The sequence below is a fragment of the Rhineura floridana genome, chromosome 3 (assembly GCF_030035675.1).
Source record: "Rhineura floridana isolate rRhiFlo1 chromosome 3, rRhiFlo1.hap2, whole genome shotgun sequence".
NCBI lineage: Eukaryota > Metazoa > Chordata > Lepidosauria > Squamata > Rhineuridae > Rhineura > Rhineura floridana.
This window is the reverse complement of record NC_084482.1, coordinates 1,502,618-1,515,891: the sequence shown is the minus strand read 5'-3', so window position 1 is coordinate 1,515,891 and position 13,274 is coordinate 1,502,618. Positions and strand designations below refer to the sequence as shown.

General features: G+C 42.6%; 1 protein-coding gene across 3 annotated transcripts in view; it reads right to left on the bottom strand.

The window, feature by feature from the left end:
• Positions 1 to 13,274, bottom strand: part of LOC133379142 (cAMP-specific 3',5'-cyclic phosphodiesterase 4B-like) — a 190,506-nt gene that overhangs the window by 70,031 nt on the left and 107,201 nt on the right. For 2 of the 3 annotated variants that reach the window (XM_061613788.1, XM_061613789.1), the window contains exon 3: positions 11,110 to 11,342. In XM_061613788.1, coding sequence (XP_061469772.1) covers positions 11,110 to 11,342 — 233 coding nt within the window. Of the gene's footprint in view, positions 1 to 10,572; positions 10,603 to 11,109; positions 11,343 to 13,274 lie in introns of those variants that run through there. The other variant, XM_061613790.1, reaches the window with a different exon arrangement.

Here is a 13,274-nt window from a genome sequence, read left to right as displayed (position 1 = left end):
GAGAGGGACAAAACCTTCTCTCTGTCCACACCATGCATAATCGTATACACCTCTAACCAATGGTGGCTGGTGCCCCCTGGGACTGGTAGGCGGAAGGCAGGAAGGCCAACAGTATGTGGAGCTGGAATCAATGACAGGTGAAGCCAACCAATGCTAGTTTTGTCCCCATCCTCCTCCCTGCTAAGTTCTACAAGGGCTAACATTGAGGCTAAGGAAGAGGGAAGATGACAGGCAGTGCCATCCCTTGGACTGAAATCCCAGAGAGTTGTTATCCAGCAGTGTAAAACAGGGGAGGAGAACCTCCAGCCCATGAGCCTAATTAAGTCCACCAGGCCGTTTTGTCCAAGCCACACCTACCTGTCCTGCAGTGGACATCATAGTCAGCCAGTGGTGGCTGGTGCCCATTGAGACTGATAGGGCAAAAGGCATTATGATATTGCCTGTTTTATTTTCAGTCCGTCTCCTAGTATTAATTTGCTGCCTACAAGAAAACCTACTTGGCAGTCTACAAAAAGCCTTGTAGTGCTGTTTGTATTCTCTGGAGTTCAGTGGTCGTTGTCATCATCCAGCAACATAGCACAAAGGTTGTCTGGTTTCCTCAGACCCAAGTATTCCATGGGTAGATCCTAGGAGCTAAAAGAAGATGCCAGGCCCACCAGGAGGTGGGGCCTAGTAGAATTTGCAGATTTTGTTGAAAGAGATTTCAACCTTGCCTTCAATCCAATTTCTCAGTGAAGGATTATCACCCTGTTTCTCTTGTGTTTTCAGTGTAGAATTATTATGCCTGAACTGGTGGTGTTCATCTCTCAGTCACTCTTCTCCACCAAAAGAGAAAGAAAGATACCAAGGCAGGAAAAACATTCTGGGGAAAGAATGTCCAAGGAAGCAGAGCCAAAGTGTGCGCAGAAGCAAGAACAAGGAAGGGCTTGTTGTACATGCAAAACCCCAACCCAAAGAAGCCTTTACAGTCCTTCCTGTCCAGAAAGGTACAATGGTCAGCCTGGGGAGGTAGAGCCAGTCCAGAATGCACTGAATGCATGTCTCGAGCTATAGTTCTGATCACTGGCCACACTGGACACTTCATACAGAATTGAAGCTTCCTGGATCTTACCCTAGCAGCTCCTGACAAAGGGGGATGTTTTAATGTTAGAATAGGGCAGAAGGCTGGGAACAGGCTCCATGGAAAATAGTTTGGTTGTTCCCTTGCTTTTGGCTGCTCACCCTGACATTTATCACCTTCACCTGCACACCCTGAGAAAGAGGCTAAAACAGAACTGACCATTGAGATAGAAAACTCTAGCATGTAACTCCATTGGGTAAAAACTGAAAGACACCAAGGACTATAAGTCTGTTTGGTGTCACTCTGGGCCTAGCATCACTGTGGTGAAAAATTTACATAGCTTGCAGTGGACATCAGAGTGGGGAACAGTTCATTTTTACACCACCTATGAATAAAGGGGAAAGGCCTTTTCTGTTGCAGCACCGCATTTATGGAATTTCTTCCCTAGAGAGGTTAGACTGGTCCCATTCTTGATGGCTCTTTATTCTACATGTCTTTGAATGGTTTGTTTTATTCTGCTACTGTTGAAATTGATTTTGGGGGGCGGGTGAAGGGCATTTCCTTTCCTTAACATAAATCACCTTGGGAGGCCTTGGGAGGGACAAGGTGGCGGGGAAGTCTGCATAGTGCAAATGCAATAGCAGGAGCTCTGGATTGGCTCCACCAGTGTGTTTTCACCATACCTACCTCCTCACCACCTCGCCCCCTCCCTCCTGGTAAGCAACAGCAGTCCACCTGCTGGGAAGCTACCATTGTGGTTCCATCCCACCCAACGAGGTGCTTCTGCTGGCATGGCACATAGCTCTAACCCTTTTCTGTCTCTGCAGAGTGGACTTGGGCCACCCCATTTTTACTTGTGCAAATTCACACAGCTAGAGAATGTATGATTCCACTCCTAAATGGTTGAAAAGACTGGGAGTGGGGAACCTGGGGTCCCCCAGATGTTGTTGGACTCCAACTTCCATTAGCACCTGCCAGCAAGGTCAACAGTCAGAGATTATGGGAGTTGTAGTTTGGAAGGTCACAAGTTCCCCATCCCTGGTTTAGGCCAATCATATCTAGAAAAGACCATAATGTTGGGGAAAACAGAAGGGAGTAGAAAAAGAGGAAGCCCAAACAAGAGATGGATTGATTCCATAAAGGAAGCCTCAGACCTGAATTTACAAGGTCTGAACAGGGTGGTTCAGGACAGATGCTCTTGGAGGTCACTGATTCATAGGGTCGCCATAAGTCGTAATCGACGAAGGCAGATAACAACAACACCTTGATGTAACGCACATCATATGGAGAAGAAGGCAAATTCAATTTAATTTAATGTGCTTTACATTTAAGATGGGGAAGATTATGAATACATTCAAAGGATTCCAAAGAAAGATATAGTAGGAAACATCCTGCCTGCAGAGTTTGTCTGGCAGTGCTCCCTTTGAATAGACCCTTTGATTACAAAGCTATCAGTGCTGATGGCTGTTCATGTTCTTGAGAGATGGGTTAGGCTGATAACAGCTTTCCTTGCCTAGAACACTTATTTCTTTTTAGAATTAGCTCAGTCTTCAAGAATACAGCACCAAATGGCTGCAGTCTGAGCTACAAATGGTACATTACAGAACAAGATCCATTCTGTAATATATGTGTAATTACAGACAGGTGGCCGCCTTTACACCACACACCCTAGAATGTCATTGCAGGAGAAATGAGAAAGAGCCTGCCGCTTGCTCTCTGAGCATGTTTGGGTTAACACAGTTTTCTTTGCTTTTTGTGACTCTTGGAGAATACCAAATTTAGTGATTCAATAATGGGATGCAAACACTGGAGGAAAATTATTTGCCATCACCTGAAGATGGGACTTTATTTTTTGAGGATTACATTATCTCCAACCACTCCATGATGCTACCCAAATTATCTTCTACTGATTTTTAACCTAGTATACCACCTAATATATAATCTCCAGAGTTTTGCTAATACAAAAACAGTCATGTTTCTCTTTACTTCTATTCTCTGCCTAGTAAGGAATATGTGTGTTTTGCTGAAGGCTAGAGACAAATCTGGCTAACTGCTGGATTTTATATTTTCAAAATTAGGGGATCAGACAACATTTGCTTCTTTCTTCAAAGTCCTAGTTGTAATCTGAAACCCACACTGCAGCTTGTAGAGCCTAATCCTATTAAGTCTGCTGTCTCCTTCTATGCTCCATTTTAAGACTGTTACACAAACTCAGACTTAGTGGCTTCGTGATCAAGCCAGCTTCTTTTCTCTCTTTGTGTACACACACACACACACACACACACACACACACACACACACACACACACACACAGAGAGAGAGAGAGAGAGAGAGAGAGAGAGAGAGAGAGAGAGAGAGAGAGATTTTGAAGCCACAGAATCTGTTTGTGTAACAGTCTTAAAATGAGCATAGAAGGAGACATCCAGTTTGACATTCTGGTTGGTCCTAATACAGGTATTGTCTGACTCATGCATTAGGAATTTTTCTTATGGAAAGGACCAACATGACTTCTTTTGTTTTTTGAGTATATGGAGCATCACTGAGTCAGTCCATTCATCACTCTGCCTCAGTGTTGTCTACCCTGACTGATAATGGCTTTCCAGGGTCTCAGAGAGAGAGAGAGAGAGGCATTGAAACATTTGCCAGCCTTGCTTTTACCCGATATCATTTCAACAGAAATTCTAGGAATTGAGCTTGGGACCTTATACATGTACTACTGAGAGATGGCTCATTGTTTAAATTATACTACCATAAACGTATCAGGATCTTTCCCTGGAGATATATGAATCTACCTTATCCATATTCTGTACTTTGAACCATGATGATGGACATACATATTTCAATACCTCTAGGAATGTTACATTCAAAACATTAGGTGAATCTAAAGGCCTCCAAGGTATTGTTGGCTGGTCAGAGGCAAAGCAGGATCTCTGTGAGGCAGCACACAATAAAGCAGGGTACCCTGAAGCACTTTGTGGAACCTTGGTGATCCAGACATTAAAAAAATGTGGAATACAAGTGTCTGTGGAAAACAAAAGTAATGTCTCTAAGCTTACTATAAAATCATAACACCAGGGTAGGGTGATGGGGGGAGAGAGAGCAACCACTAGAGTGGGGAGAATTGCGGTTGGTGCATACCTCTAGTAGAAGCCTCTGACTTTTGCATGGCTGGTATGTTGCCTACTATAGAAAGGTAAGAGTCATACTCCCTTTGGCTCCACCCTCCATTGTCATGCCGCCTGTAGAGCACTGTTCTTCATCCTTGGGTCCCTAGATGTTGGACTACAACTCCCATCATCCTTGGCCATTGGCTAAGCTGGCTGGTGTTGATGGGAGTTGTAGTCCAACAACATCTGGGGATCCAAGGTTGAAGAAAGGTGCCCTAGAGGGTTGATCATCAGAAAATGCTGCCCTCAGGCTGAAAAACAATACCCACCCCTCCTTTAAATTATCATAGGGGTGTTTCAAATCATATAATGATATAATGTTAATGATATAATGTATGAAGAGGCCCTAACGTAGTAAGCTATGGTCATAAAGTGGCATGTAGCCTGAGTCCATATGTGTTTACTCAGAAATGAATCCTGCTGTTTTCATAGAGGCTTACTCACAGTGAATTGTACATAGGATTACAGCTTCAGAGAAATCGATGCTGAGGATACGTTCCTCTGGCATTATAAAAGACGATTCCCAGATTTGTTTAAAAAGTGGTCTGCAGATTAATACTAATCTCTTTCAGGGCATATCATGTTGCTTCAACTAATAGGGCTCCTGGGGACTAAAGGACTATTTGTGGGTTTTTTTAAAGAAACATTTAAAGGCCCTGCTAAAAATAAGCACACTTTTAGCTAATACCCTTTCTCCAGCACACCAGGAAGTACTAATGATGGCATATTTCTTGCTTTAATTGCATAGAATTAAGATACAAGATCTGTTGCATTGCAGCTGGCTGGAATCCAAAATGCACCCCATTATTCATAATCACTATCTTATCTCTGATGCCTTTGTGCTTCACACTAGTCAAAGAATACAAGTGATCAAGCGGACTTGAATCTTGCTAGAATTTCTAGCGGCCAAACCACAATGTTACCTTCTTGACAAGTTGTTGCCACAACTGGAGGCAGCAAAACTAGAAACAAATCCAGCTGAGCTCTTTTTGCTGCAAGTAAAACATTCAAGCAGGGTAGTGCACATGCATGCATCATGAATGCAAATGCATGTAGACTGTGCTGCCACATAGAGCTTTCACCTTTAATAAGAGGATGATGGAGGTGGCTGGCACAACATTATAGGGTACACTTAGCAAATATGGAGACTTGACTGTTAGTCTTCTGGCTATTGTATAGGAGAACCAGCCAGCCCAGGCAGGCCTCCACACTACAGTTAAAGAACTGCCTTCCACCACCCACCCCAGGTCATCTCTCCAGCAGCACTTGGTTTTATCACTAAGAGACTGTGCCCCAAAGACCAGATCGGTCTCCCACTTAAAGGCACCCAAAAACTGCCACCTCAGCTTGCCTGATAGGAGGGTCACCTCCAGATTTTCAGTCTTGGCTAACATTATGTGTGTGACATGTATATGAAAGGGCTGAAAAACATAGTCACAGGGAAACATTCTGATGTAGAAATGCTTCTGTATGTAGCTGAACCCAAGGATCATATGATACACCATTAATATTCCACAGTGGCTGCATTTATGGTACTCTAAATGCAGTGTGTCAAAGGTATCATTGATGCACATTTAGATATATCATGTATCCTAATGGGTGACTGTCCTAAGACCAAAGCTGTTGAAGCTGAACTTCTAGGGACCCAACAGCAAATACTAAGACTCCACATAGGATTTTGATATGCAAATACTACTCTTCAATTGGATGGAAAAACACATTTGATTCTGTTCAGAGCAGGAATGGGGAAGTGAAGAAGGAGCGGGGCGAAGTCCTAAAAATAATGAAATCAAGAAAAGGTACGGCTCACTCTGTAATACTGACAATACAAAATATATAGCTGTACTATTAAAAATTACCCTGAGATTTGAATGAGCAAGTCCATGTTTCAAATAATCTTGCCTTTCCCATGAACTCACTAGGTGTCCAAAGTCAGCCTGAATTCCTTCCATCTACAATACGAAAATGAAAGTCATACCTTACAGGGTTATTTCAAGATTACTCTGATACTTTATATGTAGTACTCTGGCTCTGAATATGGTAAAGTGCTATATAAATGCTGAATGTCATTATGACTATGTATTTTGTTTAGAAACAAGGATTCAGTGTATCACGCTAATTTTACATTATAAACAGTCAAAGCTTCTAAAGATATTTAGGAGAAAGTGGCACAATTCCATAAGATTCCATAGATGCAAAAAAGGAAGGAGCAAAAGCTCATAGAGTTGTGAGTCTCACTGACTGTTCTGCACACCCAATAATATTTGTGAGATTCATGGGAGTCAACCTATATGTGAAAAACTCAATGCATGAATTTTATTTCAGAGATAATATCTGAACTGATAATGATCTTTTGGCTGAATTTTTCTTAGTCTTGGCTCTGGGGTCAGAGCTCAGAGCTCCCACAAGGCATGGCAAGGAGATCAACACTCAGGATTATGCTGGCCCCTTCTGGCATGGTGGCTTGAGAGGTAGGGAGGTTAAGGAGATGACGGAGGTTTTAGAGGGAATTTCGGTCACAGGGAAATGTATATCTCTGATCTGAATAAGCCACTTAATACAGATGGTATGCTTGGGAAGTTCAGAGCCAGATTTAATCACAAATCCCTCTTGACTAACCCTAATGGTCTGATGTATATAGCGTGTACACCGGGGTGGAGGGAGAAGAGATAAGTATTCTCCTCTACCACCTCCATTTGAAATAAAAGGAATTGTACACACAATTCTTAATAGCTGCCTGCAGGCAGCACTGCTGAGTCACCTACAAAAGTTCCTTTCAAGTCCACCTACTCCCACCATTCCATCCAGGTATACTCCTGCTCAGAGTAGTCACTAGCTTCTTAGCTCTTGTGAACTGCACAAACAACAGCCCAATTCACAATCAGCTCACTCTGCTCGCCAGGGTGAAGGTTAGGCTGACACTACAAATGTCTAGGGCTCCCAACAACTCCTGCAATCATAGGTTCTGACACCTGGGAGTGGTGTGGAACTGGAACCTTTAGAGTTCCTTCAGAGCCAGAGTGTGGGATGGGGAGCAGAGGGCAGAGCCCACGACTTTTGATTTTTTCAGGGGTGGAACATAGTGGTTTCTGAGAAATCCAGAGGCAGAGCCCAGTAAAAAAATAGTAATAAAGTTTAGTAGCTTAATTTTTAAAAAACTAACCACAATAGCCTTGGCACTTGATTTTCTGATGGATGACTCAAAACAAACAAAACATCCATCCAGGTAGATTTTCTAGTTGGTTATCAACTTTGTCAAAGCCTCTCTTGGACATCCAGTTGATCCTAGAGGTGTCGTACTAGTATGTACTAGGTAATAAAAGGGTTAGAAACACCATGAAGAGAAGTGGGTGCCAGGGCAAAACACTATCTATAAGGACGAACGAACGAACGAAGGGAGGGAGGGAGGAAGGGAAAGAAAGAAAGAAAGAAAGAAAGAAAGAAAGAAAGAAAGAAAGAAAGAAAGAAAGAAAGAAAGCTAATCTTTAAAACAGAAATATAAAACCAAATCCACTACATGCTGGTAATGTATATAGGGTACATTTTTACCATTGTTACAGAGCTCTAGAAATCTAGTTTTCAGTCTAAGAATCGGAATCTGGTCTCCATAGGACAACAAATGTGCTGTATTTTTTATACCATATTATGTGGGGTGATATTGGATACCACTGGGCCAAAGTGTAACAGAATTTCCATTCAAACCTCAAGACTTTGGTGTTTTCCCAAGATTGCATCTAACAATGACAATTTAGGCAATTCTATACTATTTCAAGAATGGGTGTTTCTTACCTTTCCTTTAATATTTGCTACAATCAAAGAGAAGGGATTTCTTAACATTTCTAATTCCAGGTGGTAGCCGTGTTGGTCAATTGCAGCAAAAATAGACAGTCTTGTGGCACCTTAAAGACTGACAGATTTGTTGGTGAAAAAGGTTTTACAGACTAGAACCACTTCATCAGACGCAAGGAGTGTTCTTGTAAGTTGGCAGATACACAGATGTAGATACCGGCCCAACAGGAGACCAATATCTATATATCTCAAACCGGGGGTCTATATCTATATAGCTGCCAGCTGAGGAGAGCATTACTTGCATCTGATGAAGTGGCTCTAGTCTCTGTAAATGTATTTCCTCCTACCTAGATAAATCAGGTGTGGGGAACCATTGGCCCTCCAAATGTTGCTGAATTACAGCTCCCATCATCCCTGGCCATTGGCCATGATTGCTGGGGCTGTTGGGGGATGTAGTTCAGCAACATCTGGGGGTCCAAAGGTCACCAGACATCACTGGTGACATCATAGCCCCTCAGGAAGACTGGCTTCCATTGTATTAGCACAGGGGACCTTCTGGCCATGGCAAGAGGGAAGAGCCTATTTATCATGGCAATGGTGATTTACTCCCACTTTGTCACAGGATTTGGGCAACATCAGGGAGAATATACAGCCTGAAAAGTGGCTGCAAAACCTCCTTCTGCTAGAGCAGGCAAGCAGGCCCAGGAAGAAGGAAGAGAAACCACGTGCCACCTGCTGCCTAACAAATTCCTTTCATTCGAGGCTGTTGCCTGCAGCCCCGTGGTGTCCATACATGACCTTAACATCTAGACCATGCCCAGCCCACCTTTCCCTCCTGTAAAGGTGCATTACAGGGAATATCTTTCTCTGAAGCTTGTGTCATTCCTGATCTTCTCCTTGAGGAAGACCAGATAAGCTTTTTAAGGAAGATCAGGATTCCCTGCAATAGCGTGGAAATGAAAGCACTGCTTTAGAGCAACAGTTGCTGGCATGCAACATTTTTGTTTTAGTTCATGACTTGTAATTATTACTTTTCTCTTTTGATCCTCTTTATACATATGAGCGCTTCTGACTGGAAATACCTGAAAGCCTCATGGCGATGACTGAAGTCCCTATTAAAAAGCTGAAGGGAGCTGGAAAGCTAAGGTTTGCACTAACTTAGACCAATTCCTTGCCAGAATGTGAATACCAGAAACTTGCATCTGATCTGTCTAAGAGTTAAAGGGGAGGGGCACTCAGGACTCTCCCCAGACTACACCCTCTCCCTAGGCCACACCCCTCACAGGCCCTGCTTTGCATCTTGCTTGAGTGTCTTTGCCTGGCTAGAATGTATCCTTGATGCTTGCCTGAATCAAGGACAGAGATGTGGCTCCTGGAAGGTTGCATAGAAGGCAGTGCAGTCCTTGGGCTGCAAAAACTACCCCACCCTTGAATTGAAGCTTAGCACTGAGATGCAACTGCTGTTTTAAATGTTTTGATATAAAACAGGAATGACTGAATCTAATCTACATTTTATAGGAATGGCAAGGGTTACCAAGCCTGAAGAAGGATACGGACTATCCAGTGAGCGCAGTCTAAGTCACCTTTCTCCCCACCTAATGCTAGACTTCTGTTGATGAGAGGCCTAAGATCACCCAATAATAGGTACTCCATATTCACAGGAAACACCTGAGCAAATAACATTTATAATAAACTGCAAGGAGTTCTTTTTCCAAATAGAAAACGCCACAGTGTGCAAAAAGAGTCTAGAAGCAACCCTGTGAATATGTGGGGGATGGGTGGTCCCCAACATGTGTAAATGACTTTGAAATTAACCAAACAGAAATCAACAAGAAAACAGATTTAGCATTGTAATGACTTACATTCTAGTAGGGATGTCCCCAAAAACATCCTAAGATATATAATTGTTTCATAAAACAAATGAATATAATAGATGTATCACAACTCACACACACACATTTCCTGCAATGATAGTATTGCAACCTAGATAAGGAGGAAGAGGTATGAGTTCTTGGGGCCAGGGCTAGCTGAGTTAGCCTCACTGCCTTGTTTGCATGTCACAGTAAACCACAGTTGAATGTGCCAATCTTGCTTGCTTTGCTTCTCCCTGCTAGTATATGGGGAAAAACAAGCCATGATCCCCAGCTTAGTGTTACATCTGAACCAGAGATTGCAGATGGTTTCACTCAAACTAACCATGATCAGTCAACCAAGAACAAACTGCAACCTCCAGTTTGGACATAATGCTAAGCCAAGGGATCATGGTTGGTTTCTCCTATGTCCTAGTGGAGAGGAGCGAAGCAGGTGAGATCAATGCATTCATGGTCAACCATTAACTACAGTTTACTGTGATGTGTAAACTGGGCCTGTGGGAGAGCCAATCCAAGAGGATGCAATTCTGTATTTTCTCTGAAGCACCCTCTGAGCATCTGTGGTAAAACTCTCTTCTCTCCGCAAACATAGACAACCTGGCCAAAGAAGAGGAAGCAACTCCCTGGACTTCTCTTTGGCAAACGTGACGAGGAGCAGCAGCTGATGTCAGAAGCCTGGATCTCTGCATCCTTCTGCTCTTCCTCAGCTACAACCTGACATGGTTTATTGACATCATACACAATGAAATGTTTTGGTCATGTTGCTTTTGTTAGGTTCAGTATTACCACCACCACCAATCTTGCCACTGTGAAGCAATCTTATAAATTGAAATGTCTATAATAAATGTTCAACGGAATGTCTAACCCCCCTGTGCCTCTTTTGGCCATTTGCAGATCCAGAGTTCTCCTGTAAATTATACACTGGCAATATGGTAACAAAGATTTTGGGTATCATTGAGACACTGGTGCAAAACATGTGTTTGCATAACTCTTCTGCTTAGACTCCTGCCCTCATATTAGTGCAAAAGTTGTTCCTATCCTTCTCTTATCAGATGGATGCAAATGCAACACAGCAAATAACCATCCCCCACCCCGCCCCATATCCTCCTACTGTTACCACCATGTGCTAGCATCTCATATCTATAGGATGTCTGAATCTGCTTCCCCATTGGCACACTTGCCCTCCAAATGATCCTGCTTCACTGTCCTTCTTTGCCTTACCTGTCTGGGTCAGCGTGGGTGATAGAAATACGTGGAGGGATTCGTAGTGGCAGAGTAGTTGGCCTTTGGACATTGTCTGGCTCTGGTGAGCGTGCTCTGTCTATGGGCTTCCATGGCGGGACCTGCAGGTTGGAGGAAAGGCGTCTACGTCCCCGTCGCAGGTCGGCACCCAACATACTGGAGGAAGTGTAAGAGCGGCTGCACCAGCTGGGGTCCAACGTGTCGTTGGGCTTCTGCAAAGGAAAAGGGGGAGAGTGGGAATCAGGTTATTCTGTTCAAAGGTGCTTCCGAAGTGTGAAGCTATAGCACAGGCTCAACATGCAGTCTCACTGGTGGTCCCCCACTTATGGAACACTCTCCCCAGAAAGGTATGCCTGGCTCCATAATTATCTATCTTTAGGAACCAGGCAAAAACATTCCTCTTTTCCCAGGCATTCAACTCTTAAATTTTTTGGAGGGTTTTTGGAGGGCTTTTGACGTTATAGCCTCTTTTAGGGGGTGGGCTGTTCCACCATCTTATCCATGTGCTTTTTATTTTAAAAAGTGTTAGTTTTATATTGCTTTTAATCTTTTTATTGTATGTCACTTTGGGTTCATTTTTATGAAGCAACTCATTTAATATAAATAAATAAATAATTCCAAGCAGGTGAGATGAAGATGAGATCTGCATGGGGTTTGGAAATGTCTTTCTTGAGTCCACCTCTGTTCATTCCTCATCTGGCAAGTAGCATTGTGGCCCAACCATGATGGGACAGCAGGTTTTGAGGGTCATCACATGCAGCAAAATGTCACTGAGAGCACCCACTATGTTATTTATTTGTTTGTTTCACTTTTATCCTACCTTTCCTCCAAGGAGCTCAAGGCACCGTACAGCCCCATCCCCATTTTATCTACACAACAATCCTGTGGAGTTCATTAGCCTGAAAGAAGGTCACCCATGGGATTCTTGGCTTGAGTGAGGATTGAAGCCTGGGTCTCCCCAATCCAAATTTCCAATCTCAGGGTTATGCCAGGGGATTTGAAAAGCCAAAGGCTCTAGCTTGAATAATGCTGCTTTAAAAAGAAAAAAAGAAACATTTAAATGTGTTTGGTGACAAGCTCTGTTTGTTCCAGCCCAGTGGAATGTCTGAGCAAACATCTTCCTCCTGCTTGTGACATCTGAGAAGGAAGTGTGTGTCTTCGTATTTCTTTACACAGGTTGGCTTTTTCACTGGTTTCAGAATGTGCTTTTGTGTCATATAATTTTCATCAGTTGTTTATCACTGTATACTGAGGTGAGAGTTCTACCTGAAGGGCATTCCATATTCAAAAGAAAAGAGATGTTCCTTCCTTCAAGGAACTCCAGCTGCATACCCTCCAGTTGTACCTCTTTAATTACCTGGACTTCTTAAACACATGGATTCCAAAATCCGTATTTGGGCACTATCATTATTAGGCCATCCAAAATATCACAAAACAGTTGCAAGCTTTCAAGTTCTCCAGAACTCTTAATCAGGCTAGATGGTAAACAAACCAGTGATGGATGGGAAAAGAGAAAAGTTGGCTGGTGTTGAATCCATGGAATCTGCATCTAGTCAGTCTTTAGGGGTGCAGATAGCAGATTTTCAAATTGGGCTACACCAAAGTATTGAGTTACACCAAAACCTGCTGGGAATAAGCAATCTTTGGAACGACAATAACTGGCTATTATTCAGGTCTGTTTCAATCCTTAGGCAAAACACACAAAGGTTCCTTAATAGGTGGGAAACAGGAATCAATTATTATTATTATTATTATTATTATTATTATTATTATTATTATTATATCATCTTTATTTATACTCCGCCATGGCGGCTTCCAGATAAAAATACATATAATTAAAAACATACAAAGTCTACATTAAAATAAGATTAAACTATTTCCAATATTAAAACCATACACACATACAGCTAAAAAAGTTCAAACTAGTTTAAAAATCAAGGCACTGTTTATGTTAGAAAAGGTTGAAAATTAATTTTAGGTGGTGTATGATAAAACATTTTAAAGGAGAGAGCCAGATTGGGTAGCTTTAGCTGCCAGTTGGAGGGAGTTCTCCCTCACAGGTCCCATTTCAGGTGGCGTAAAAGCCCCCAGTTTAGGATTAATAGGTGGAGTGCCTCAAACATGAAATATCTGTGGGCTATAGG